The 27,703-nt window shown below is 40.6% G+C and overlaps 1 protein-coding gene across 1 annotated transcript in view; it reads left to right on the plus strand.

Annotated features, from left to right (window-relative positions):
- LOC126382469 (partitioning defective 3 homolog) overlaps window positions 1-27,703 on the plus strand; it is a 289,875-nt gene that overhangs the window by 210,012 nt on the left and 52,160 nt on the right. Inside the window, exons 21-22 of the mRNA XM_050032353.1 lie at window positions 4,574-4,702; window positions 12,800-13,081. Of these exons, the coding sequence (XP_049888310.1) occupies window positions 4,574-4,702; window positions 12,800-13,081 (411 nt within the window). The remainder of the gene's footprint in view (window positions 1-4,573; window positions 4,703-12,799; window positions 13,082-27,703) is intronic.

Genomic DNA, 27,703 nt, shown 5'->3' on the forward strand with positions numbered 1-27,703 from the left:
TGGTGGTGTAATGGTCCTGGATATTTTCTTGGCACACTTTGGGCCCCTTAGTACAATGAGTTCACTGTACTCCAATGGCCTCCACAGTCACCAGATCTCAATCCAATAGAGTACCTTTGGGATGTGGCAGAACAGGAGATCTGCATCATGGAAGTGCAGCCGACAAATCCGCAGCAACTCCGTGATCCTATCATGTCAGTATGGACCAAAATCTCTGAGGAGTGTTCCACAGCGCCTTGTTGAATCTATGCTACATAGAGTTACGGCAGTTCTAAAGGCAAAATGTGGTCCAACCCGGTACTAGCAAGGTGTACCTAATAAAGTGGCCAGTGAGTGTAAGTCACAATACTATAGTATAATGTATATTGGGATTTGTCACCTTTTTGCAACTTAAAATTATGTCCCAAAAGAAAAACTTTGTCAACATCTGTTTTATCTATTGAGAGTTTTAAGTCTGTTCATCTCACTTCAACCTGTTTGTGTGTATGTAGTGAACTGAAAAAGTGATTGATTTTATTATTCTATTAATCTACCAAAGGTTTTTGTATTTATATCATTAAAAAAAAAAATCAATACTTGATGTCTGTGTATGGATACAAGATCGCTGCGCAAATTATCACAAACATATATATATATATATATATAAAAAAACTACTTCTCCTTCTTCTCTTCCTCTTCTTTTAATAGTCTGTTGTCTGTTCTGCCTCTTGGGCTCTACAGGTTTGGCAGAACAGGTTGCCCCCCTCGGTGCATCTCCCTTTTTGAGCGCGAGTGGCGGTTCGTGCAGGGTGGTGTCACTACCGGGGATACAGAAGCAAACTCTGCCAGTCAAGTTGCTTTGTAGCCCCTCTGTCTTTTTTCCTTGTTTGCTGTACCTCTCTTGCATGCACTCTATCTCTCTCCCCCAGTTTTCTCTCTATCCCCTCCAAATCGCTCTTTCCCTCTTGATTCAGTTCAATGCAACTCCTGCCATTTATGCATGAGAACTGCCAGCTTAATTTAAAAACCTGGTAAATTGGCGAGAACCCGACCTGATCAAGCCCGGGGAAATATGGAGAAATTACAGCTTGGGTCGGGTCGGGCCCATTTGGGCTCAGATGGAGAATCAAAGCTTTAGTTTAGTTTATGAAGTTGAGCTGATAATCCTCTAAGCATGCTAATTCACAAATAATAGCATGCTGACATGTTAGCATTTTATGTTTAGATTAATCACAAATCACAGCTAAGGTTGATGGCTACTCATTTTACTAGCTTTCTCAACTAGTATCACTCAATAACATGACATGGCAAATAAAGTAGATACTCCTCTCTCAACAGTGACTTAGTAATACTTGGTGTCATGTCTATCAAATGATGGTTTGAGGTAGCACCAACATTTCTGGATCATTTTTGACATTTTCATACATGCAGTCAAAGTGTGATCATATTTTAGTGACATTAATTCCTTACCTTATCCTAACTTCACTTTCTGATTTACCGGCTGCCCTGTGACATTTCGGCAGCGCTGCACATCCAATATGCCACCCAAAACTGCCCACAACACCACCAGACTTTTTGTGCGGTTAAAGGGATTAGCAGTGACACATGGGTGATCTGCTGAATTGAATTAGCTGAATCCTTGACATTTTGAAGTTGTCTTTTCAAACCACAAAAAACCCGTCAAAGCCTCTTTATCGATGGCGTCGGGCTCACAAGACGAGGCGGGCCTCACTGTGCCTGGAATATAAGATTATTAAATGCCCCGGTGTCATGGTTAATACTCTGTCTCCTCTTCAAAGTTTTCCTATTCAGTCATAAATCTTCGTATGTCTGTGTTTGTGGGTGTGTGTGTGTGTGTGTGACAAGGAGAGTTAGGCTGTCTTTTAAAGGGACTGTTAATGAAAGTTAGTGGTGTGGAGAAAGAAAGTGTCAACCGTCTCTTGCCGTGATAGATCACTCCTGCTCTTAGCATTAACGGCGAGCCGTCACTCTGAGCATTTCAGGCGGCCGCAGTTAAATTAATCAGGTAATGGACCTTAGTCTCAGCCCCCTCCATCCTTACTGCGGTTTCTCCTCCTCATTCTCATCCCTTGGTTTTCCTTAGTTTGTCTTTTGGGCACTTGGGAGCCGCTTATCACCTCATTGCCACGACATATCGATATTATCTTTGGGTCACCACAGATGCATTTAATGCGGCCACAAATTTCAATCAAAGACCATATGCCCTAGCGACTACACATTATGTATTGAATACAGAACCAAGTGACCAGAGTTCTTTGTTGGTTTGTGTGTCTTGGTGTGGATTTTGTGAGAATTGTTTGCCTTTATTTGAGACAGAATCTAACACAGGTCCCCAGCCAGACTTGAATCAGAGGTGTCTTTGACCCTTAGGCCACCAGAAGGCCACTTGGTGGATTTTCTTGTAGAACTCTCCTGAAAAAGTTATGTTAAAAACAAAAAGGCTTGTTTTGTTAGTCATTGGTTAAACTCCACGCAGATTTATCCAGTCTGACAAATCCCCAGCACATGTGATGATGGAAAACCAGATTCAGCAGTAGCTATCTACTGTTATGTCTGCTTTGCATATTTCTGTGAGATCTCCCAGATGCTGAACCTCTGGGTAGCATCTGTGTGGCGCATGCACTGGATGAGTGTTCACTCTGCTTGGCTCACATCGATGCCAAAGCAACGCAGGATGTGTTCTGCTCATGCTTCGTTTCCGTAGTTTTTTGGGCTTCGGCCCACGAGGCCACCACTGTGCTGCAAGTCAGACAATTTGTACATCAGGAATATTTTCTAACTTGGGTGGCATGAATGAATAAAGCAACCACACACTCAAATTTGTGCAGAAATCTTAATAATAAAGTAAGGTTTTGAGTCAGAGACCTTCAAGGCATAAACAAGTGAGTGCAGCAGTGTGAGAGGTCCAAAGGGCATCACTTGATTAGCCTGGATGCAAAACACCTGTGTCAATCTGTTGAGCTTGTGTGGCTAAACATCAAGGGAATTGTAGTCCTGAATACATGAGATGAAATGCACAACAAGAGAGAGAAGCTTTGTGACTTTATCAACTTTAATTGCATAAAAATGTTGCTTTAGAATTTTTCCCAGACAATAAACACCACAAACAAGGCAGAATATGTTGACTGGTCATGGAAGAAATCAAACAAAGTTGTCAGTCATGGAATGCCCCGGCCAGTAGTAAATGTGCTGCCTTTTTTCATTCTCTTGGTTTCTCACACTGTTTCTTTAATTAAGTGTAATTTTCAGTCTGTCTTTGATTACACATACAAATCATTTCTTTATTCGCTTCTTCCTCATTACTCTTTTTCCATTTTCCGATTCTTCCCGTTTCTTTGCTTCTGTCACACTCAGTATTGCGCACTTATTTTAGATTTTATTTCATTTTGCTTTCATCATATGTTTGTCTCACTTTCCCATTCGCTTTATCCTCTCACCTTTCTTCTCATTCAGTGTTGGGTTTTTTTTCTGTTTTGTTTCTCACACACCTACACACTCACACCACCGGGTTAGCTCTGCAGATTCATTGGCTTGTTTTTTTCTTTCTTTGTATTTTTTTTCATTGATTTACTTTATTTCTCTTGTTTTCAATTCTCTTTCTTCTGTGTTGCTCTCCATGCACACATTCGAACACCTCACATCTCAGTGTGTCTTTTTTTCTCTCTCTCTCTCTCTCTCTTAGTTACTCATTTTGTGGGCAATTTACACTCTCTCTGTTTAATTCTTAAACACACAGACTCAGCTGTCGGGATTTTCACTTCTTTGGTTTGCGTTTGAACCCGTGACTTTCTCTTTCCCGAACATTCTTTAATCTCACTCTTTTTTCACTTTACTCTGTCTCTTTTTTCAGTCACATTCTAACACGTGCACACACACCTCTTGATGTTGTCTTTGTATTCTTCACCGTAGTTTAGTTTTCGCTCTCAATGTTTCATTCATTGAGTTCCTCTTGCACGTGTTCATTTTTTTCTCCCTTGTTCACTGGCTTCTGTCTCTTTCATTAATACACACACACACACACACACCTCTTTGGTTTCTCTCAGCGTGGTCTCTTTAGAAGTTGTAGATATTCTCTGCGGACCAATTTCCCTGTGAATAATCACGGAGGTTCATTGTGGAAGCGAGCACGGTGCCAAAGTCATTTCTTCAACAGGCTGCAGCTTTATACTGAGTCAATCAAGCTGAAATATCTCTGCAATGGCTTCTATTTCGTTAAGCGTCACTCCCTCCCTATGAATATAATTACTGCGAGGGGCCGCATTGACGCCTTCTTCGTTTACCACTCCCCAACTTTAAACCAACCAAAATGGGTTTGAACTTGTGAGAATTACTTTTCAAATGGGTCATTTGAGGGCTTGATCGAATGTTAAGTCATACCTGTTTTTGTGATCCCAGACACACTGAAATATTTTCAGCCAGATCAGTTGACTCTGAGTTACTGTGAAGGAAATTGATCTGCTCGTGTAACTACACCAGTAACTTGGGAAGAATGATTGACAGCTAAAACAAAGAAATACAAAAATAGAGCTATTATTTTAGTTAATTGTAACTTTGAGCCTTTTTTGTGTTCCAGGTTCGGGAAGCACCGTAAGGATGAGCGGCCGGGGGAGAAGATGGATCGTAAGGGCTCCAGCAAGTGGAGGGCGGAGGAGACGCAGGTTTCAGATGAGGAGACGATGAAGATGAGGATGGAGCAGGAAAGGTAAGGTCTTCATGATGTAGCACCTGCTACTGTAAATGCTTTTAATTTTTCTTTTCTGCTAAGTGCTGCTGAAGTACATGTCCTTTTGTCCCTGGACTCATGTGCTTTGCTACTTTGGGATCAAAGAGGGGGGAAATTGTCACCACTTTGCAGCTCTGTAGAAGTGAACCAAATAATTGTAATAATCATATTCTCGAGGGGATCACTCACTATATTTTTAAGCTAAAAAAACATGTTTTAATTAGCCCTGATCATATTACAAATTGCAAATCCAAATTGAAATCTTCAAGGTCAACTCTCCTCCTTTGCCCCTCAAAAAAAAGGTTGTGGACTGAAAAAAGAATTTTAGTTGATGCTTGTGAGTGCTCTAGCACTGCCCCCTGCTTTGATTAACATATCTATTTTCCCTTAATATCAGTTAATATACACTTTGTCAGCCCCCAACAAGAACAGACTCACACAGATCACACACAAAGCTGCCAAGATCATCGGCCTCCCCACTCCCAATCTCTCAGACCTTAACAGTAAAGCCACTGCACGCAGAGCTCAGACCATTGCACAGGACCCCAGTCACCCCCTCAACCCACATTTCACACTGCTTGGTGTCCCCTGGAAAAAAATCAAATTCAACAATAGCTTCGTCCCCAAGGCCATCACAGAACTAAACAAAACTCAGAAACGGCAGTGACGTGTAAATGTGTAAATGTGTCTGTGTTATACTGTATGCTATGTGTTGAGAATCCATGTGTGTGTGGCAAATGTACGTATGTTGTATCTGTGGGGTATGTGTATATGTCGGGTTGGCACTCAAGATGTACCGAAGCGTGAAGAAAATTTTCCTAATAGGACAAATAAACTAATCTAATCTAAGTATTTCACAGTATTTGTTTTTGTTGAACATGTCATTCCAAAACCATGGTCATTAATCTGCTATAACAGCTTCAACTCTTCTGGGAAGGCTGCCCACAAGATTTTGGATCCAGGTTTGCAGGGATTTGTTCCCATTCAGCCACAGGGGCATTAGTAAGGTCCAACACTGATGCTGGGTGAAAGTGCCAGGCTTTCAGTTGGCATTCTAGGTTATCCCAAAGGTGTTGGATGGGGTTAAGGTCAGGGCTCTGTGCACCACACTCAAACAAAATATGTCTTAATGGACATTTTTTATGCTATAGGGGCATTGTCATGGTTGAACAGAAAAGGGTGTTCCCAAAACTGTTGTCACAATGTCGGAAGGGCACTGTTGTATAGAACATCTGTGTATGCTGACGCACAAGAATTCCCTTAACTGCAAATAAAGGTCCTTGCCCAAACCATGAAAGCAAACTCTTACCAAAAGCATACAAATGGACACAGATGTACATATATTGCACTTACCTAGCAGCTCTGTCTGACTGTATATTGTACCACTGATACTTAGCAGCATGATGAGCTCAATGAAACACTGGTAACAAGTGGTCTTGCAGGTCCTGACCACAGTTCAGGAAGTGTTTTCAATCAAGCGTAACAATCAATTCCCTCTTTTACATGTTATAGGCTAAAAGATGTGGATGTGTTCCACTTTGTAATTGAACTCATTTTTTCCATCATCAGGATTTTAATGGTTTAATAAATGAAGAATTTGTGTAATGAAAAAAAAAAAGAGTAGCTGGTTACACATAATTTCTGAGTCTTTTACTGTTATCAGGTGGGCGCCCAAAACCAAACAGCCCCAAGACAGCCAGTCTTTTTCTCTCTGCATCACTCTCTCCCTTTCCACACCAAACTAAATGTCAGACGGGCACCATGCCAGTTTTTTTGGGGCGGCGGTTTATAAATGCCAAGGCCATTACAGCCCTGCCAGCTAATTAATTCCCATGCTCTTGGTGTAGGGGCAGGAGTCATTACTCCCCCCAGTTGCTCGTTATGAAAATTTGGTTTGTAATTCTTTCTTTACGCCTGCAGAGCAGATAGTCCAATAATATGATAATAGCCTAGTCTTTATTTTTAATTGGCATAAGGTTAACGCAAATGCCACGTCAGATGATTTGGTTGTTACGCTGCGTGTCGTTAAAAGTTCAGTATGGTCCTTTTGTATGTTAATCCAATGTGTGGCTTTTCTGTTATTTCTTTTGCTGAAATGTCAAAGTCACATGTATTTATTATCATGATGGAGTTTCAAACACTAAAATCTATTCAGGACTACTTCTGTGGTATTTCTAAAATACAGGTCCAAGGGTGACAGATAGCATGCACCCATTCATTCAGATTAACACAGACACCACATCACAGTACCACCCCTGTGTATTTACTTGTATATTTGTGGATGCTATTCTGAATACTCTTTCTTTTTGAATCCTTAAAAAATGTGAAGCTTTCAAACCTTGAAACATTGCATAATTTTCCAAGACCATGTTTTCTTTCCCTTTTTGTCATAGTGAATGCTGGATATATTTACATATGAATCAACCCTTCAGCGCCACAGAATGTAAAAACATTGATTGAATGTAGATATGTCAGTTTTGGTTAGTTGTGTTTTTGAAAGCTTAACACCCATTAACCAGCAACGAACTGGTTAATTTTTCAGATAAAAGCGCATAATGACATGACATACAAGAGGTGCTTTCCTTTTAGTCTGGTGCACCATTGGTATAGTTAGCTTTAGCACCACCCTTCAAAGCACTGTTCATGTAGAGGTGGTGAAATTTTAATGTTTTGTCTTAAATGTCTTGCCCTTTTATTTTATTCTCTGTTGTTGGCTTTGCTAGCAGCTAACAGACAGCCGGCTAGCTGTGTTAACACACTGAAACATAGTGCCCACCGCACACCACCGGGATCGAGTGGAAGCTAGCTAGCAGCGCTGCTCATTCGGCAGTTACCGCTGGTATTAACATATGTTAGCACTACTAGCCGTACTAACACTGCTGATGGTGCTAGAAGAGCTAACAATGAATTAAGCCATTTACTCAGTGGGGCGACCTTGGGACAGACCAATGGGTGGCACAGTTTTTCAATCTCTGAATAACGGCTTGCTAGCGAAGTGCAGAGCAGCCAAGGCTGGCTAAAAAGTGTAGCATGAGTACTTTATTAGCTTTGTTCTTAATATGGTAAAGTGTAGTGCCAGTTCTACTACTAAACTGAAGAGTAGCAAAATTAACCTACAGACTAACTGGCGTAACTGGTCAAAAACATTCTCAGCATTTCACTTATTAATGGTTAAACATTGACATCCCTAATTGAATGCTCTCTGTAGCTGCTGCATGCTATAGTATGTGATTTAATAATATTTGTAAGTAATAGGGCTGCCTCTCATTAAAAGTAGAAGTGGAAGTGTACACAGTATTTCCACTTACTTCTTCAGATTTATCTTCGAGACTCTGAGGGAGTTAAGAAATGGGTGTGCCAGTCTTTTTTTGCATGTATTTGTTCTTTTGTTTGGTAGTGTGTACTGGTTTTGCCGTATATAATGCCCAGGGCAAGAAAGAGCTAAGGGAAATCAGGCAAAATGGTATATGAGGAACAAAAATCAGCCAAATTAAGGTCTGTGCAGAAACTATCTTGGGATTGTCTGACAGAAGTTCAATGCATTAATTATTTTGCTCAGCGTTTGGTGTTTGACTCACTGCAACCAGGCATACCCCCTCCCACCTTAAAAAAAAGCACAAGCACGCTTCATGTTTGTATTTAACCACTAGCAGAGATACGCTGGTATTGACGAGGAGATCCCACTGAGGATGTGGAAGACTGTGGTTGCTTCGGTGTTAAACAATGATCCAGTTAGCTGTGTTTCACCGAGATGCTCTCTCAAGGTTCAGCCGGGAGCTTCGGCACCTTGCTGCAGAGCGCTTATTGATTGGCCGCTGCCAGAGGCTATGGTTAATCCAGCTGTGATCGACTAAATGGATGGATTTCCTCACAGGTTTAAGTCTCAGATCCCAGTGGACTCCAACCCCAAGCCAGACAAACAAATCGAGACTGACAGTTCAGACAGCACACTGACTTGCGTGGGGAAATGTATGGTTTTCAGACAAACACATCTCTTGAAATATGAATTTAGATGATTAGTTTCAGACTTCTGGTCAAGACTAATAATGAAAATGATTTTACTCTAGCTAAGAGATCTAAAACACTTTGCTTTCTACAATGCAACATAGCAGACACTACAAGGTGTTCTACGTGGCATGTGTAATTGCATGTAATTGCATGTATTTGATTGGCCAACACAGCAGCCATATATCGCCAAAAATGTCCTTTCCTCTTAACATTGCTTGTGACTGTATCAGTCAGTGTATGCCTTTAGTCAGTGTTTTAAGAGTCCTCTGTCCAAAAGGTCAAAGATGAATCTATACAGCAGACAGGTTGCTGTTTATCACGTTATTTGTCCCAGTGAACTTCCCTTGACCTGGACACTTAGTCAGTACGACTACATCTCGCTAAAGATCTTTCTTTAGCAGAAAATCTTGCAGTACTCTCCTTGCCTAACAAGTGCGTCAGAGCTGGCCAAAGCTACTTGTCGCCATATCATAAAACAATTCCAAATATCCAATGTTATCAATCCAAAAGGACTCTCAGCAGCCATCTTATCCCGCTGGACCTTCTCCTTTCATGTACTTCCTGCCTTTCACCATGGTCTATCAGTTGTGTCAGCACTACCGCTAAGAGGAAGGTTTATTACACTGTGGGTACAATAGCACATAATGGACTATTGTTCTGGCTTGATGTGGTAGAAAGGTCACTCGTCAAACACATTTCTTCCACCATAATGTCCCGTCCTGCCATTTCTATACCCTTTTATCTGCTGTCCCCCCCTCTCTCTCTCTGCCATGCATTCTTTTTGTTCAACCTCTGACTCTTTTCCTACCTCTCCCGTTGCTTTTTTTATATCATTTACCCTTCACGCTGAGAGTATTTTCATCCCTCATCAAGGTTAGCCGTTCGAGAGAAAGCAGGGTTTTCCTTGGGTAAATATTTTGGGACTGAAAGGGCAATGATTAGGCCAAGTGTGGTTTTCCTTCCTGTCCAATTTCAATCAGCGTAATTGTACTTGTGCAATTGTACATTTTTAGCAACATTGCTTTTTAAGTGCTTGTCATGTTTACATAGATGGAGGCCAAGATTTTATCTTAAGGGAATGCAGCTGTAGTCACCCTTGGTTCACACCAGTTAGCCCAGTGGCCACCCAGTTTCACTGTTAAAGAAGTATCAAAGACATCCATAGAAACCTCTTCAGGTGCATAAAGTACTACTTCACCATACATAAACTGATCTAAATACTATTTTATTCCCCTAAAATATGGCCAACTCAATATGACACATTTAGCTGTTAACTTTCGCAGCAAGCAACTTTGTCTGCTTATGTGGGTAGTGAATGACAAATGTTGATGGCTAACCAGGCTAGTGATAAATAGAAGGGTTTGTGTATCGACATTTTGTAGTAAATGTGACAATGGATGACAACAATGTAAGCCTACAGGATGTTATTTTGATACTTAAAACATGAACTTTGGTTAAGTATACCTCTCCTTCTTTTCTATCTTCTTTGTTTTGAAAATTCTTATTGACTGGGAAGTAATCATAATCGCCGTTCACGCAGTATCACATAAAAAACTCTAGGACTTCTAGTGCAGAAAAGATTTGTAAATCAACTGATAATTTCAGTTATCCATTAATGTCATTTGTCAAGCAAAGATTTCGCTACCAGCATCTCAAATGTGAAGTTTTGGTGCTTTTCCCTAAGATAAGATAAGGTTTTAATGATCCCAAGTTGAGAATTTTAGAATGTATTATTGTAAATGAAATATCTTTGAACGCTGGGTTGTTGGTTGAAAAATTTGAAGAGGTCAATGAACAATGCAATTAATCGAAAAAATAATCAACGGACTAATGGACAATGGAAATAATCACACTTAAGCTGAGCATATACTGTACATGTTTTCAGAACTGTTTTGACCCCACAAATGTAGATTGCTGTCTTTGCACTTTGTCCAACGCTTCAGCTTTTAAGAACTGAGATTGTGTCCTCTCACACACCACAACTGGTTCAAAGCTGCATCCTTCCTCACTCAGAAACTGGCCCCATTGACCCGTCCAGTGCCTCGTTATGGGAAGGGGCTGCACGGAGAAGGCCGGGCGCTGGATTGGTATGTCTGGCCTTATCTTATCAGCCGCTGCGCCTGTGTATACAATCAGTAGCTGCTCCCACTTCTGCTGCTGCTGCCGCTGCTTTCTCTGATGGAAAACACTGTTTTTCCTCTGGGTTTAAAGATAGATCCCTCAAGGGCCCTGCTTCCTTCTGCGCTATTAGATAATTGCTGAGTCCACAACTAGTACAGACACAGCTTGCAAGTCCACAAGCTTTCATGTGACATGGGTTAAGTTGTTAAAATAAGTGCACATTTTGCTAAAAAAGATTGTTACCCCTTTCCAGGTTCAGTGGAGAGCTTTTAAAGCCATCAAGTTCATTAGGAGCCTCATTTTTAGTAAATTATTTCCACCCATTTATCCCTCCTTATTAGACTTATTGTTTTATTATGCACAGCATGCAAATTTTCTGGAGGAAGCGTTTCAGATTTTAGCCCGCTGAGTGTTCAGTGAAGTTGCACCCCCTACCTCGTCACTGCGCCTGTCCCATTCTCTTTCCCACTGCCATTAAAAAGGGGCCTGGAGAAAAGAGAGCAGTATGATAATTGGTAGTTGTAAAGCTCTGATAATTGGCAAGGCTGTAATTATGGGGCTGCGCGATAGGTAGTCCCCCTGCTGTAGAAAATGGTGTTGCCAGTTATTCACAAGATAATGGACTAAAGAGAGTGTACGTGTGATTTCTGTGTGTTTGAGTTGCTCTGTATGAGACGGAGAGGTGTCAGAGGTTTGTGTGCGTGTTTTAGAGACAGAAAGAGAAAAGCATGGTAGCTATACATTAGCAGCACTCTATGACTACAAAGTGCTTCCCTTGTATGAGGTGTTGTGGGGGCGAGAAACTGTTATGCATTGTTTATGGTATTATTCAGTGGGGGGGGAAGCATAAATAATAGTGTTCTCACTCATACTCTTCTGTAATGGAAAGTTAAAAAGGTACAATAAACAATCACTTGCAGATGTTGCATTGGCTCGTCTGGTGTTTTGTTAATGTGACACCTGAGATTTACAGCTTGTCTCAGCTAAACATTATATACACTACAAGGCTTTGGCAACATAAAGGCTTTACCAGACAAAGTGGAAACCAGGTGGCAGTTTCAGTTTCCCACAAAGCAATTTTTATACATGATTCATACAGAATTTCACTGCCAGTCAAACATTTCTTTCACAGTATTAAATATGTGGTTATGTTCTGCCTGAATCGTGTATCGTATGTGCTTTATGTCACTAATTTATGTGCCGTGATTTTGTGAGTTGTCACAAATGTTTCTCTCATAATGTGCATCTAAAAGTAATTTTTGGATGTCGTCAATGCTAGGGGTGTAACGATATATCAATTTGGAGCAATTTATGAATTCAACTATAAGCCATCTAGCCAATACTATGGGTGCAAAGTAAAAACATTGATACATATCATCATCTTTAGATTGGACTGTATTTTGAAATTCCAATAACTCGTCTGTGTCACCATTTCCATCCAAGTGCACCTCCTTCCTAAACATTCGAACAATGCTAGCAGCCTAGCATCAGACCGACAATGGCAAGCAACCACAAAAAAGACAATAAGGATATTTACTGATATCATCTCATATCAATCGCAGGCCCCTGAATTGAATCGTATCAAAATCGTATCATGGCTGATGTTTTGATATCAACAAATATTGTATTGTTGTCCAAAAAATTGCCGTATAATATTGTAACGTGATGAAGCGTGTTCCCCCAGTAAATGCCCAAGAAGAACCAAATATATTTCCAATTCTCTAAGGCTCACAGTTGAACCTAAGCAGCCAAAGAAACACCTTTTTAAGCTCAATTTAAACTTGAATAGCAAATATTAACCATGTCATCTACAATCTTGTAATATCAGCAAACTGCATAGATTTTTTCCAGAGGGCTCCCAAGCTACAAAGAATGGTACTTTTCTGACCCACCATTGTCTTTTAAACCAGAAAAACTGGTATTAACATGTCTGTTTCAATCTTCAAGGATCCAGGCCAAGACCAGAGAGCTGAGGGAACGCCAGGCTAGGGAACGGGACTATGCCGAAATCCTGGACATAAGCCGCACATCGGAGAGGGCCTCTGAGGACGAGCACCCGTACGCAGGCATCAACCCTCTGAACAGCTCTGTGGACAGCGGGCACAGCCGGCCCCACAGCCCCCGAGACGATTACCCCCACATCCATCCACACCACCAGCACCAGCACTCCGATTCTCTATACACCCAAGTCAGCAAGGCCCGCAACGACCGGCCTCCGTCTGCAGACAGGTAGGGCTGGATTTATGCTTTTTAATAGTTTTGTTGTTTAAAAAAAAAAAAAGAGAGAGAGAGAGAGAACCAGATTACTGTTTAAGAATCTATATTTGAGTTCTCTTGGAGTCCCAATCTCCCCCAGAGGCCATTTCCACCCAAACCAGGTGACAGGCTGCCATTCATGGTTCAGCAACCTTTTTACCTCCTATTCAAAAGCGCGATCCAGTCATGGTATGTCAGCTAAAGGTCTGTCCGGGCCTGATTCTGCCTCGCATTCCCCATTCTCGTAACTCTGAGGCAGCATTATTGCGCAGAGACGGCAGGCAGGCTATCACACCTGGAGGAGAAAATAATCACAGCAACAGAAGGCAGGCGGTAAATGTCAGCTCGCCGACTGCTAGACACAATGCACCGTTCTCGGGGGGGAGGATGTGGGATTACTCAGGGGAGGCAGTGAGTGAATGGGAACCTTTGAATATCCGTCTCTCTTTCTGTCTCTCTTGACCTTTCTACCTCTCTTTCTTTCTGTCTTTCGTTCTCTTGTTGATTTCACCTTGTTTCCACCTTTTCCGCATTTCCCGTTTCCGTGCCTTTCGGTGAAGCATTCTGCCGGAGCTATCAACATTTCAGACCTTCCGTGTTTATAATTGACAGCTCATTTTAAATTGATCACCATGGTCTGGCATGGAGATCCTTTTTTTTTTTTTTCTTCGAGCATCTACTTTGTATTCACATACAGCAGCCGAGTGGCATTATGAAACGTATAACCCGAAGCGAAGTCCACTGCAGTGACAGCCAGCCAAATAAAAGCCAGAATGTTCTAAACGCCTGCATCTTGTCAGCAGCAGCAGTTCTCAGCACTGCAGGTCTGTGCTGAGTTGCTTTCTAATCCTCCTCCGATCAATGAATGGAGAGATTCGTAGCCCTAAGATGGATTTGGGGAAACTTGAAGCCAATTGAGGAAAGCCTGCAGCGTAGCAGAAACACAGGCAGTGCAGGCAAGTACATCCACAGCTGAATGAATGGGTTTGTCTTAGTTGTGGTTTTCACGCATCCCCAGATGGACCCAGCAGCCTGTGTGTACTTCAAGAGTGCTGTAGCTCGTATTGATTCATAATTCATTGTGCTGCTGTTGTCACAGTGTGTTTTTTTTAAATCCCTGATGTGGTCCTGTGTGGATGTATGCAGATGCACAACAGAAGATAATATACTTTCATTACAGATATGGAGTCTTATTTAATTAGTTAAGGGAATTCACTCCTGATTTATACTCTAGTAATCATTATATTAAAGTTAATAGCTCACTCATTTACCACATAAGCATTTTTTTCTCCTCGTCAGTACTCTACCATGAGGTGTTTTACAACTCTTTGGGGTCAATAAGTTTTGCGAGAAAGCTGCCCCCCCTAAAGCCCACAGCAACAACAGCAAGCTAAGGGATTAGCGCTGAAATGATTTCAGTGGACCGGTTTTGTGATATTTTCATAGTTTAAGTCCTTCACCAAGCAAAAATGTTAAGTCATTTTTCATTGCAGCTTTGCAAATGTGAGGATTTGCAAATTTGTCTTGTGTTGTTATGTAAATTAGGAGGTTTTGAAGCGTTGGTTGGACAAAACAAACAACTCAAAAATGTAATCTCTGGCTGTGGGAACCTGTGAATTGCCTTGTGACTGTTTACATTTATAGGTAAAATGACTAATCAGTTTTAAAAATAATGAATACATTAGTCAAGAATTAAGTCTTCAGTTGTTACGGCCCTAAAAGGGATAACCATGACCGCACAACTTCAGTAGGTCATTGCACTTCATTGCACTCCAGGCTTTGGCTAACTGTTCCACTGGGCTTCAGAGACATAAGTCGTTATTGCATTTCATTTTGTTACACCACAGAGAGATTAAGCCGAGGTAATATTGGTCTTTTAATTAATATCAGCAACAGGTCTCGCTGTTGTTTGACTTTGGTATGCATGCGGGCTTTTAGAGCATGAAATGTGCTTGGACCAGTAATGTTCTACATCTGATTGTGGGCACAGCTGTTATACTTAAAGGGATACTTTGCTGATTTTTCAACCAGCTTTGTATCATGACAATGTGGGTAGTATGTGAAAATTAACTTCCCTCTTTCTTACCAGCCCACAGATCTCTCTGCTTACCTCTCAGCCCAACTCTGTCACATGACGTGAATTTTGCTGGCTGTCAGGCTATTGCCTTAAACTACAGATTGTACTTTCTCATTCTTTAATGCCCGTCACCATGGACACAGAGTATAGAAGCGAATCTAGAGAGAGTGTTTTCAGAAAACATATTTTAACCCACTGTTAAAGTGTAATTCGAAATCCTTTGTTACCAACGGTCGTTATATTGTTTCCTGTGTCGAAATGAACAAGCTTACATTACCTCACCCACCAGTGGGAGCGTTTATTGGTCCAATGCGGCACAGTGCATGTTAGTTGTAGCTTTTCGAACTCTTGAGCAAAAGCAAATGCCACAGTCCTTTTACTTTGCTTTCTCTGGTCGTGTAGCACCAATCTCAAAGGTATCTGTGTCTTTCTACCACATAGACAGCCCAGTTTAATGAAAAGAAATACTTCTTCAAGTGTTTCTACTCATACTGTATATGTAGTCCCCATAGGTGCCATGCTGCCCTAGACTTGAAACGCTTGCTCTTTTCAGGAGGCTTTGATTACAGCAGTGTTGGTGCCAGGTATACTCCTTAAAGATATTATGTTGCGTTCCCAGATCCCCAATCGTAAGAAAAATATACCTCCTGAGAAAACCAGGAAGCGTGTTTCCTGTTTCCTGTCTACCCCCTACTGAACAGGAAGTGAATTAGACCCTGCCATGCCAAGCACAGGGAGGGAGAGAGACTCAGCCGACGACGGGAGTGTTTGTTATTATGGGATTCGAATGGCAGTGCGGACTGATATCAGAGCTTAAGCATTGTGGAGATTTGATCAAAGCAATAACATGTCCATAGAAACTGAGAGTGAAGGAAAATGTTATTTTGTTCCTACACTAGCGCTTTTCTTTTGAAATGACAGGCATGCCATGATAAGTTAAACAGTTTTAGATTTCGTTTGAGTCAGCTTGATACTTAGGATGTTGCTGTGTGTTGGATTTGTGTTTCTTCACTGTTTAGCTAAGGAATTGTGTAACAAGCTGAATCTATGAGGGTTATTGTTTTGGTTTGTTTGACAGAAGCAAATTGATCTTTACTCTTTAATTCGATATTTTATGATTATTTTATTCCCAAATTGTTAATGATATGGCTTTCAAAATGTCACAGTTTGATATGAGTGTTTGTATAGCCCTTTTGTTGATGTTGCCATGTTGTAATTGTCACAAGATCATGACTCAGAATCACTCTAAATGGGTCAAAGCTATGGCAGAGAGATTTATAAACATCAGTATGCTACATAATAACAATAACTGTTAGCACCTATCTTAACAAGGTTACAAACAAACAAGTATTACAATTGATCTACATTTGGTGATACCTTTGCTTCTCAGAGAATAATACAGTGAATTTTAAGGAAAGCCATCAAATTGGGAATACATGAGGGTAATACAATAAGGGTGCTCTGATTGATCTGCACCCCTTATTGTGATGAATCGGCACCCGTACGCAGGCATCTTATCAATCGTTATCACAGGTATTCATTCTGAATAGGTTGATTGGTGGTTTCTATAAAGGCCGATCAGTGGAGCCAATTGGACAACGCAAAATACACAAGACAGTTTCTGTACATGCCGGGAAATTGGCTTGACTGGTCTTTCAGTTCTACCAGGTGTCTGAAAATATGATAAATTTGGAATGGAATAACTCATGGAGGAATGCTACCAAAGAATTTCAACAACACAAACCCCACCAGACATTTAAAGATCAGCAATGTCAAGGAGTATGATGAGCTTTCAAAGCTAGTTAGCACTAAGGCCATTTATAACTACTTAGAAAGAGGGTCCTCGTCCATGGAATATGCCATGCTGCATTGCCATAATTTTATAGTAGCCCAGAATGGACACACCAGACACTGGCTCCAGATTGGGCTTTTGCATCGGCCACTGTAAATATCAGCCCCTTCACAACGAGCCAAGCAGCTTTGGGAAAAACACTGATTTGTAACATGAAACTGCTTTATTCAGTTTTTACAAGTATTAATTACCTGGGGTCTCATTTCTAAACATTGCGTACGCACAAAACAAGACCTGAAAAGAGGCATATGCTACTTCCCACGGGAAAGTTGTGATCTAAAAAAAACAGACTTGTTGGGAGAAACTTTGACCCAGGCTTACGAACGTTTTGGAGATGGGAATTTGGCGAAACAGGTGGTGAGGTGAAAGCCTGATTGTGGAAATTGTCGAATATTTTTTGGCACACGCCATTTTTGGCTTTTGGCCATATGCATATTTTTAGTACGGATCCTCGGCACTGTTATAAATGAGGCCCCTGGTCCATTTGTTTTGAAGAAGAGGAGACCTCTGTGGATAATCCGTCTTCCAGTAAAAACCTCCGGAACATTGAACACTGAGGTAATTCTAAAAGGGAGTTCCCACTTGGCACGGGGAGATTTTTCAGCTGGTTGCAGTTTGCAATCCTCACTGCTAGATGGCAATAAATCCTACACTCTGCCCCTTTAAATATGACACAGCATGACAAGGGAAAAAAATGTGCCTTTGTTCCTGCTGCTGTGACTCTTAACTGTTACGGCTACTCCTGCTGCTGCTACTCATGATGATAATCATCAACATTGTAATCATGAACTTCCTGAAGCATGCCATCCAAACTTGTGCCAGCCAAAAGGAAACGCATCCCTGGCACTGTCACTTCCTTGCACAACCCATTTAACAACAGGACCAAAATTCTCTTCAGTGTCCAAATGAGAATACCAGAGTCACACCGCCCCTGTGTCAGTTCCTCCTGGGGCTGTAAAATGCACAATTGCTTTTCTTAGTACCGCAATGCTTGGCAGTCTGAGAGGAAACAGGGGGAAAAAAAGACAACACGCAGCTGCATAAATATCCATTGGAATTTATTTTTAATTGCCTCTTTTTCCTTCAAACATAGCGCTGTCAGAAATTTCAATTTAACTGCAGAGGTTTAAAAACAAAAACAACTAAAGAGGCTAGAAGGCGCTTCAGAAGCCTTTGGGGAACAGTGTACCGTTTCCTTTGCTTTAAGGAGCATGACCACTACGACTATAGACTCATCCAGTCTGCTGCATCAACCCTAAAACAACATTTAGCTCCTTTCATTTCAAGCCTGCTCTGTAATATTTACTTTCAAGATGAGACGTGCCTCTTAGATGTCTTTTATTTATGTTCAAAGCTACATATTTTAACAAGACAGCAAATTGGAAGTTGTACATGTTTCCACAGAAGCACTTGATGTTTTAGTTGTTGTTCTGTGGTTTTATGCGTAGGTGGTACGGTGTAGTATCAGGTTGGGAAAATTCTTTTTTTGAGTTTTTCTGTTTTGGCTCCCAACCAAATTGCATAACCTTGCTGCGGGGACACTGGTGGTCTTTCTTTCTCCCTTCTCAACCTGCCAAGCAAAATATTGTCCAAAGTTTAGTGATTTTATCTCCCCCAGTGTTTTCCCACCATTACAGCTAAAAAAAAATCTTTCTCACTGAGGTCCTGGGGTGCACCACTGGCATCTGGTAACATTTGTCGCCATGTCATTTTTCCTATACGCCCTAAGAACTGTAAATTATGAATTCACACAAGATGATATCTTTCCAGCTCAGTAACCAGGTGTGTTTGTTTGGTGTTTACTGCAAATTGATAAGCTGAATTTACTAAAACCATGTTGTAGAAGCAGTCAGCCTGTTATTGAAGAGCTTTGTTAGCCCTCAACATTTGCTGTATCACACTCCGTCCCTGTTGTGTGAGTGCAATTGTGCAATTGTGCAGAGTGCCAAGTGAATTAGCCGCCATTGTTTTATTCCCCTCCCAACTACAAGGCAGCAGTGGATGCTGGGAAAGCTCTGAGGGCTTTGGTGTGATTTGATTCTCTGCGTTTCCCGAGGAGGCAGCGCTCTTATTGAATCGGCTCCATTACATTTCATCTCCACCGGGGGAATAAGGGGCCTCAGAGGGAGCGAACGCGGTCGTGTTGTATCACAAACACACCAGAAACAGCGACGCAGACAAACAAACAGACAGCAGTCGCCTTGCAGCTTTTCACGGGCTGATAAGGTGGTGTGTGTGTGTGTGTGTGTGTGTGTGTGTGTGTGTGTGTGTGTGTGTTCGCTCGTGTGCATGCATTTGCACTTGACTTCATGTATGCTGTGTGCACACGTCATTTATTAGTGTGCATCTGTGCTGTTTGTGTTGTTCCTTGCTGTGTTTCGATGCAAGCACATCTCAGTGTTTCTTGGCTTTTTGTTCAGGTGCACATATGTATTTGCTGCAAATGTAGAGGAGTGGGAGTGACAAGTCAAAGGTCTGTGTGTGTGAGCCACAGATAGAGTATGGTGGCAGGTATGCAGCTGCACACAGTGAATACAAAGCGTGTGCCTGGTGTAAGATTCTGTAAGGATTTCTGTCAAAACAGGGCCTGGATTAACTAGCAAGGTGGCCTCGGGGCAAAAATGAGCTACGAGCCCCTGTTGACCTCCCGTTTCTTCCATTTTTCTGTGCATTGGGTATGTATCCTTTTTGCCTGAGTATACTTGGCAGCTTCATTAGAACTTGCCCACAGACCCAGAAACCGACCAGTGCTCATCCTGAAATGCTGCCTGCCTGATATTTGCTGTGTGCCACTTTGTGATGATTTGAATAAAACATGCATTTATGTGGGACACCATCAGAAAGCTGCACTAATCAATGTTTTCCACAGTATTTACCAGTCACTATTTATAAGTGACAGGGTTTGTTTGTCATGAGAATAATTAGTTTGTTAGGTGCATAGAACACCTTTGTTCTATGCAGCTTTTTAGCCTCTTTTAGCTCACTGTTTTTCAATTTTCAGCCTTACAAACTTGCTTCATATCAAACTTGTTTTGTGCCAACAGGCAGCTGATTTGTGCAAATAAGCTCTGATCAACTGATGCTTTCTAGCTTCAGACAAAGTAGAAATATGCTGGTGAACAGTGAAGGATTAAGAAGCTAAACATCCACATAATTTCCTGAGGGGTTGGTGGAGACCAACACTGATCTAAAAGAAGAATGAATATCAGACTTGCTCTCATACAGTGGCCAAAAACCAACTCCAAATGAATGTGAGCATGAATGTGTATGTTGCTCTGGGTCTGCCACATGTGTAAATAGTATTTTTTACCATTCTCGGAACCCATCGGCTGTATCGCCGTCTGACTTCCAGCAGACGGCGATACAGCCTCTGGGGGCAGACCCCCCGATTTTTTGGCATTCTGGTATGACTTGGGCGGAGGAGGCAAATTTCTGTTTCCGACTTCCGTTTATATATAAATGAATATGCTGAACCATTGCGATGGATTCAGAGTTTGCAGTGACGCCAATTATGTTCCGCCTTGTTAATTCACCGCACGTACCGTTTAACCTGACAACAACTGCAGCCGGCTCAAACGTGATTGGTCAATATCACGCAGACTACAGACAGCCTACAACCGGAAACCAAGGTTCTTCCGCTCTTCTTCCTGAGGCAAGATCTCTGGGGTTTGCCTACAGACTCTACATTCACTGAATGTAGAGTCTGTTTATAGAGACTAATTTTATACCAACACATAAACAATAACTTCAGCTTTTTCATTGGTGACAATATATCAGCTGTTTTGTTTTCCACTTGTTCCACGTCCCCAAAAAAATCAATTAATGCTGTTTGTTTTCTTTCTTTCTTTCTTTCTTTCTTTCTTTCTTTATTTTTTCTTTCTTTCTTTCTTTCTTTCTTTCTTTCTTTATTTCTTTATTTATTTCTTTATTTCTTTCAGTTTCTTTTTGATTACAGTTTATATTGTGTTTAGTGGTACATACTACCAGACAAATACATAATTAATCAAATTGGTAGTTGGTAATTCAGCCTTTGTGTTAGGTCCAGCACATGAGTAGTTCGACTTTATTTGAACACAGACCCAGACAGCCTGGATTTGCTGCATTGCTCTACACTTAGCAATTAATTCAAACACAACCGTCTTCCATTCAGCGTTGAGTAAACACGCAGCTAATCCAACATTCCTGTCTATTCGGGGGCCTCTGAGACACTCCTGACAAGGAGCCCCAGCTGGGGACCAAACACATACAAACACCAAACTAGAGAGACAAACACAGGAGTACCCGAAACTCACAAACACACACAGTTTTCAAGTACAAGGACAGAGAGATTAAAAAGCCTGAAAAGCTTCAGAAAGCTCAGACATGATTTTGGTGGATTTACAAATGTATAGAGAAACAGTAGGTGCCACTATTTTACATTGCATGATGGGATCAATAGAAAAGAAGTCTGTCTCACTCAAAATCCTCTGTAATCCACTTACCAACAGGCATCATCTGTGTTGTTTATTTCACTCTTTTTCCCATGTTTCTATAATCCCACACATCTGACCTTAAAGCGTTTCTGAATCTGTTTATCTCCTTTTTTTACATTAAAAGGCATCAGCCTTGTTTGATGATTTAACACATTAATATATCATGTTTATTCTTGTACAATGGTTAATATTTTGTAGAAGTGGACCAGCTCAGACATTGCCCCACAAGATTTGTTGAATCCACGAAATCAGCCTTCGAATTGTACTCATTTTCAAAATGTTCTGTATCTAATGCTGACCTTCCGGCATTAGATTTGTTGCAGACAAATTTCCAGTGTCGGCATAAAATCATTTCTGGAGTTGTGCGCGTTCCATTGATCTCACTAGTTTGATGTAAGGTGGTCATAAAACTGAGGCTAAGCTGTTTTAACTTTTGACCAAAACAAACATTTAATAATATTGTGAGATTTTAGTCTTGGCTCATGCAAATACTGATGTTCAGTGATGTGAATATTTTCAACAACCAATAGCTGCGCTCTCTCGAGCAAATAGAGAGCAACAAACCAGGAAGATTGTCAACATGGGGGAGACTCCGTAGGTGCAAGAATGTTAACAACGTTAGGTTCTGTTGGACTGTAGAAAAGATGGAGAAAAACTGATGGAGTTTTGGAGTGAATAAGAGTCAGTGTTAAATTCGGTGCATATCTCATCCACCAAGCAGCCCTTATTTTAGTGAGAAATCTTAATTTTTTAAAAGGTTTGCCTCTTATTCTCATGGACTCCTCCCACTAAAATAGCAGGCAGATCAACAGAAGCTGGTTGCAAGTTGAGGGGACAAAATCTAAAATGTAAAGTTTGTATTTATGGATTATATTGATGCCAAATTGACAAGAATATTGTGAATGCCTTTTATGTTGTAAGGAATTGTTAGTGTGTTCTATTTCTCAAAGGGAGTTTAGCGTCATATTGTCCACCACGAGCCGGATGGGAAATAATCTCAAAAGGAATGTAGTTGTAGTCCTGCAAGTAGTGATCTTGCAAGATCCCCGGTCTTTGCAAAATCTTATGGTGTGTGACTAAAAACTCACATCGTCTTTGTGAGGGGGTGTCAGACACCAGTCTTTTCAAACTCTTTTCAAAGTCTTCTATTGTATGGGAGGCATGAGGTGAAAACTAAGATTTGTTTTCATCTTCTGTGTTACTCAAAGTCTGACAAATTCAATACAAGCCAAGAACATAAAGTGAGGTATTCAGCTGGAAAACCGTGTGGAAAAGTGGTTTGCTTGTTCTCTGCTGTCTGCTATTTTCTGCCAGACTAACCTGGAGTTGGAAGAACTCACAGCTGTGACTTTTCCCCTCTTCACAACCGTTAAAGACCTGAGAAAAATCAAGCTCGGTCACATCTTTCTGCGCCTCAGCTGCTCTGCTATCTGGCTCCTAATGTGCGAATAGACCGAAAGACAAGATGTTGGCTTTCACTGCTATGCGGAATATGAATGTGTGTTCTCACCACTCAGTGAGCAGAACAGGATGTCTTACTACAGCTTGGGGAACATCTCCGCTTGAGGGTCATCATGACTGCCTGAAATTGTCAGTCTGAATATTGATCGAAAGCCTGGTGAAAAGAACAGGGACAGAATTTTGATCAGCTGCCACCATATTTGGCCTCCAGTTAAATACATCGATATAGCACAGGCATACTTAAACTTTCACACCTGAGAAAAGTAATTTCATCAGCAGAAGGTAGCTGAAGAGATTCACAAGCTTATTTGCAACACAGATAACTGCCTTCAGGTTTGAATCCCATTTGGAGCCATTACACATGGAGAAAAATGAACAAAACAGGAAGTTATAACAAAAATCTGAGATCCATGTCGTAGTTTTTGTTGGCATGGCCAGATTAAAATGTTAGGGGGTCCCGGTGCAAAAATCTACAGTCATCCCCCCTTTGGACACCACACTACACTTGGTGGCACATTGTGTTTTTACCCCTTATTCTCCGAATACCCAAAAAAGTGCACAAAGCAGGACACAAATGGCTCCTTCAGCATATCTATATTTATTTTTAGACTGTATATATATGCTCTTATTTTTCACGTTTTGGCCTTAATTTTGCTCTATCCCTACATCAAACATCCAAATGGCCAAAAATCCAAGTTTTCACCACCAACCAGAAGGAGTGGCTTCAACTTTCACATATGCAGTTCTCTATGTTGTGGTTTCACAGATAGCTGATGTGCAGAATTCAAAGTGCTTAAAATGAACAAGGTGCTTTCTATCACCACTGCTCACGCCTGCTGTTTTGCCAGCCAGAGATCCATTAAGAATAATTTAAAATGGCTGACACCGTCATTTAATCAACATGTCGTATACAAATGATTATATATGAGTGTGGAGCGTGAGATAGGTTATGTTAAAGTTAGAGTCTGTCAGCCACCATCTGCTCCTATATGGTAGAATCAATTAGAGTGTATATGAGGAGAGACAGGCCAGTCCTCCTTTACTCCTAATCCCTGGATCAAGGCCAAGAGCTACAGTAGAGAGATATGTTCTGCCCAGGGGAATCCTTTATGGATGTGGGAGAGGACGGCTCACTGGGTTTTTAGGGGTCGTTTGGGTGTTCTCGTGTTGGAACGAGAGCAGGCGGGTGAAGACTTTATTTCCACAGTACTCCATATCTCTTTTGGAGAAAACAGTCATCAGTCACTTTATTTAACAGCTCTGTCAATTGTTGTTTTTCCAACCAAGGATATAGGTTACTTGCAACTTGTTGTCTCTTCAGCTTTTAGAGGGTGATGAGAACCAAAGCAAACTTAATGTGAGTTGGTTTTAAATAGAGCAGCTCAGGCACAAAGCTGAACTCACTGTTTTGACTGTTAGATATTTCCAAATCTTTAAGGGCGAATAATTCCAGTTCAACATATAGTTAGCTCTTCAGGCCTTTACACACCTGGGACTTTTTTTTTTGTGCATGTGTAAAATTTAAACATTAATATTATTTTCAAGCTGTTGTTTTTGTCATGAGTACTTTCACACAGTATGTGAATGGAATGCAGCGAAAAAAGCAGCACCATTTTTTTTTTTTTTAACAAGGTTTATTTTTCAGAGCATTCCCACCGCGACTAAAGCCATCAACCAATCATGCTGCATCAATACATCAAAGGATAATAAAACAAAAACAGATTTTACTACTCTTTATATCTTTATAAAGGCAGTACCTACAAGATCTGCTCCTTTTGTTCTTACCTTTCACAATCAAAACCCTACACACTACGTAAGTGTTTACCAGAGGGAATTTAAAGTCACCCATAGCATTTTGCTAAAAGGAAACCCAATGAAATAGCTCACAGCAGCTCAGGCTTTACAACAACTTACCTCTGACAGACTGCCAAACACTGCTCTGGGTCAGTAGGATCCCAGTTGTTGCAAATTAGCATCGCTGCCGGTATGAATAGTTTTTGCAGGATGTAAATAATTCAATTTTATTTAAAGCCCAATATCACAAATCACAATTTGCCTCAGTGTGTCATGTCGTGTATACACATCATCTATTATAGTTTTCGTGGGCAACTATTTGAGATTTTTATGTTGTTTATTTCATCACACCTAGAGTGTGTTAAGGACTTAAGTTGTAATATTCAGCTCTTTACAGATGTAGGTAGTTAGAAATATTAGTTTGACCATTCACTTGAAAGTGTATATGATAAAAGTCTACATATTGCACAGAAAGTCTAGAGAAGTCTTTCAATACTTCTTCCTAATAATCCCTTACATATTTTGGATAAGGAAACGTTGAAGAAACCTCAAATAAACACTGTAATAGGATCAGTTCAGATCAGTTCTCAAGAATAAACATCACATGTGCAGTCAGTCAAAACAGTCAAGACCAACAAATACTTCAGCAGACTGGAAATGAATGTATTCAGTTTTTTTATACATGACTCCCTCCATTCGAGGCCACGAGTCGGTGAAGCATGTTATTGGCGTCTCCACTTTGTTGAGCCGAATTAGTTTTCATATTGATACAACAAACTCTGAATAATCCTCGAGCCCCAAAGAAATCAGAGGGGAATTCCACCACAGCGGATCTGTGTTGTCATCAAACTGGGTCACTTGCATTGAGTAAAATCATTCTATCAAACTTTGATGTTTTCTGAGTGATGTCATGCGAGCGATGTTCCCAAATTCAGACTGGGCCCGTCGGAAAAATTTCTAAACGCTCACTGCTGGAGAAAAATAACAGAATTCCATTTTTTAAGTGCATTATTGATGTCTTCACATTAATGGCAGGGATTACGTCTCATATTTATGTGATGGGTATTCAAGCTGGATACTCCAAACAGTTTAATAGCAGAGGACCTGCTGTGATCACACTAAATACTGCCTCCCTCTGAGTCCTAATCAGAAGCCGAATTAAGTGTTTGATTTGAGCTAAATAAACACGTAGGCCTACTGTAATCCAAGATTATACTGTTGTAAAAATTATTATTGCAGTGATGTTCAGCATTTGTAGTTTTACAGTCGAGTCGATATATATCTCACTTTTTCAGTTCATAAGTTCACACAGTGTTTTATGTGCTGCCTTTTAACTTCACTGTCTCCCTTTTAATACCTTACCTTATGACACGTTTAATGGCTCCTGTGCTTTAGAAGAGGTTTGACATTAAGCTCGGAACACTGTTGTGAATACAGCATAGATATTGTTTTTAATTAAAATGTCAATTTAATGAGAGCAATAGACCACAGGGTTCATAAAGGGCCTCCCACAATCCATTAAGCCTGTTAGAAATGTATTTTATTATTATAGAAAAGTTTTGCAGCCGGTGTTAAATCAAGGTTTTGTCTTAAAGTGTGTTTGACAATGAAATCTACAAAGCCTAAAGTTCCTAAAGAGATGCCTCTGAGTCATGCTCATCGTGACTGCAGTAGTTTTTTGTGATGAAAAGCTGTCTGATGGTTCACAAAACTTTCCTTTTATTTCCAAGAAATTGGTTCAACGGTGGATTTTTTTGAGAATTTGGCAGCAACAGCTACATAAAAATCTATTATTCTGCCGTTATAATGGAAGATCCAGTAAACAAAAGCACTTTACTTCGCGTCCACCAAAACCAAAATATCTGAATTCCTGATACTGTTATGGAGATTTTTTGTCTTCTCATTTTGGGACTGTAACTTTATCTGATTCCTTTCCATTTGTGAGTAATGTGGCTCAAAAGGCCGCAGACACAGGGGGAAAGCCCCAGGAGACACTGGAAGGTATTAGACTCAACAACAGAAAGCAAGGAGTGATTAGTGAGGAAACTGTAGCACACACACACGCATACACACAAACAGTGGGAGATTAGAGAGAAGAACATGTCAGCAGCCTTCAAATGATGGAATCGGGAATTTATCGTTTGTTTGCTTGAGTACAATTTTCTACGGTCATGTTTCTGTGTGTACATGTGCGATTTTATGTGTTTAATGTGTGTGTGAGGGCCATCTCCACCCAGTATTGACCATGTCTGATAGTGTGATGATGTCATCCTCTCCTATTTGGAGCCAGACTGACTGTCCATCTGAAGACCCTCAGTGTGGACTCGTCTTCAAATGTCACACACAGGAAATACAGCAATGCTACACAGCTACTCAGTGTATTAAATACAGCAAAGGTAAAGATAAAAACAAACTAAGTAGAAAAATAGTAATTGAGAAAACTGTGCTTTAAGACATGAGCTTATAATCTTGGTATAGATGCAGAAAAGGACTTGTCATATCTTGCCTTTAATCTGGAGGAAAAAAACTGATTATCACACTGTTTTTGCCAACAGTGATGGTATTAGAATGAGTAATATGTAGGCTTTGTGAAAACAGATTTTGAGATTTATTTATCTGTGAAAGTTTAAAGTATTAAATAAAAGCACCCCTGGGATGTAATTACAAGCAAAAGTAGTATTGCACACATAAAAAATTTGACACCTACACCACAGTCTGTGCTGCTAAGTATTTTCCTCATCAGTCTTTAGATATCTGGAAAACAGTTTCACATTCAGACTTTTGGCAGTTCTTTATTATTACATCATCTACTCAGTGTGATCATTTTGTTGCAAAGTTTCTCATATTAAGTTATCATATTGATACATCTAAGAATATATATAATTTTTAATAATAAGATTTTTCTTCTTGATTACACATATTTTATTAACACAAGACTA

The sequence above is a fragment of the Epinephelus moara genome, chromosome 21 (genome assembly GCF_006386435.1).
Source record: "Epinephelus moara isolate mb chromosome 21, YSFRI_EMoa_1.0, whole genome shotgun sequence".
NCBI lineage: Eukaryota > Metazoa > Chordata > Actinopteri > Perciformes > Serranidae > Epinephelus > Epinephelus moara.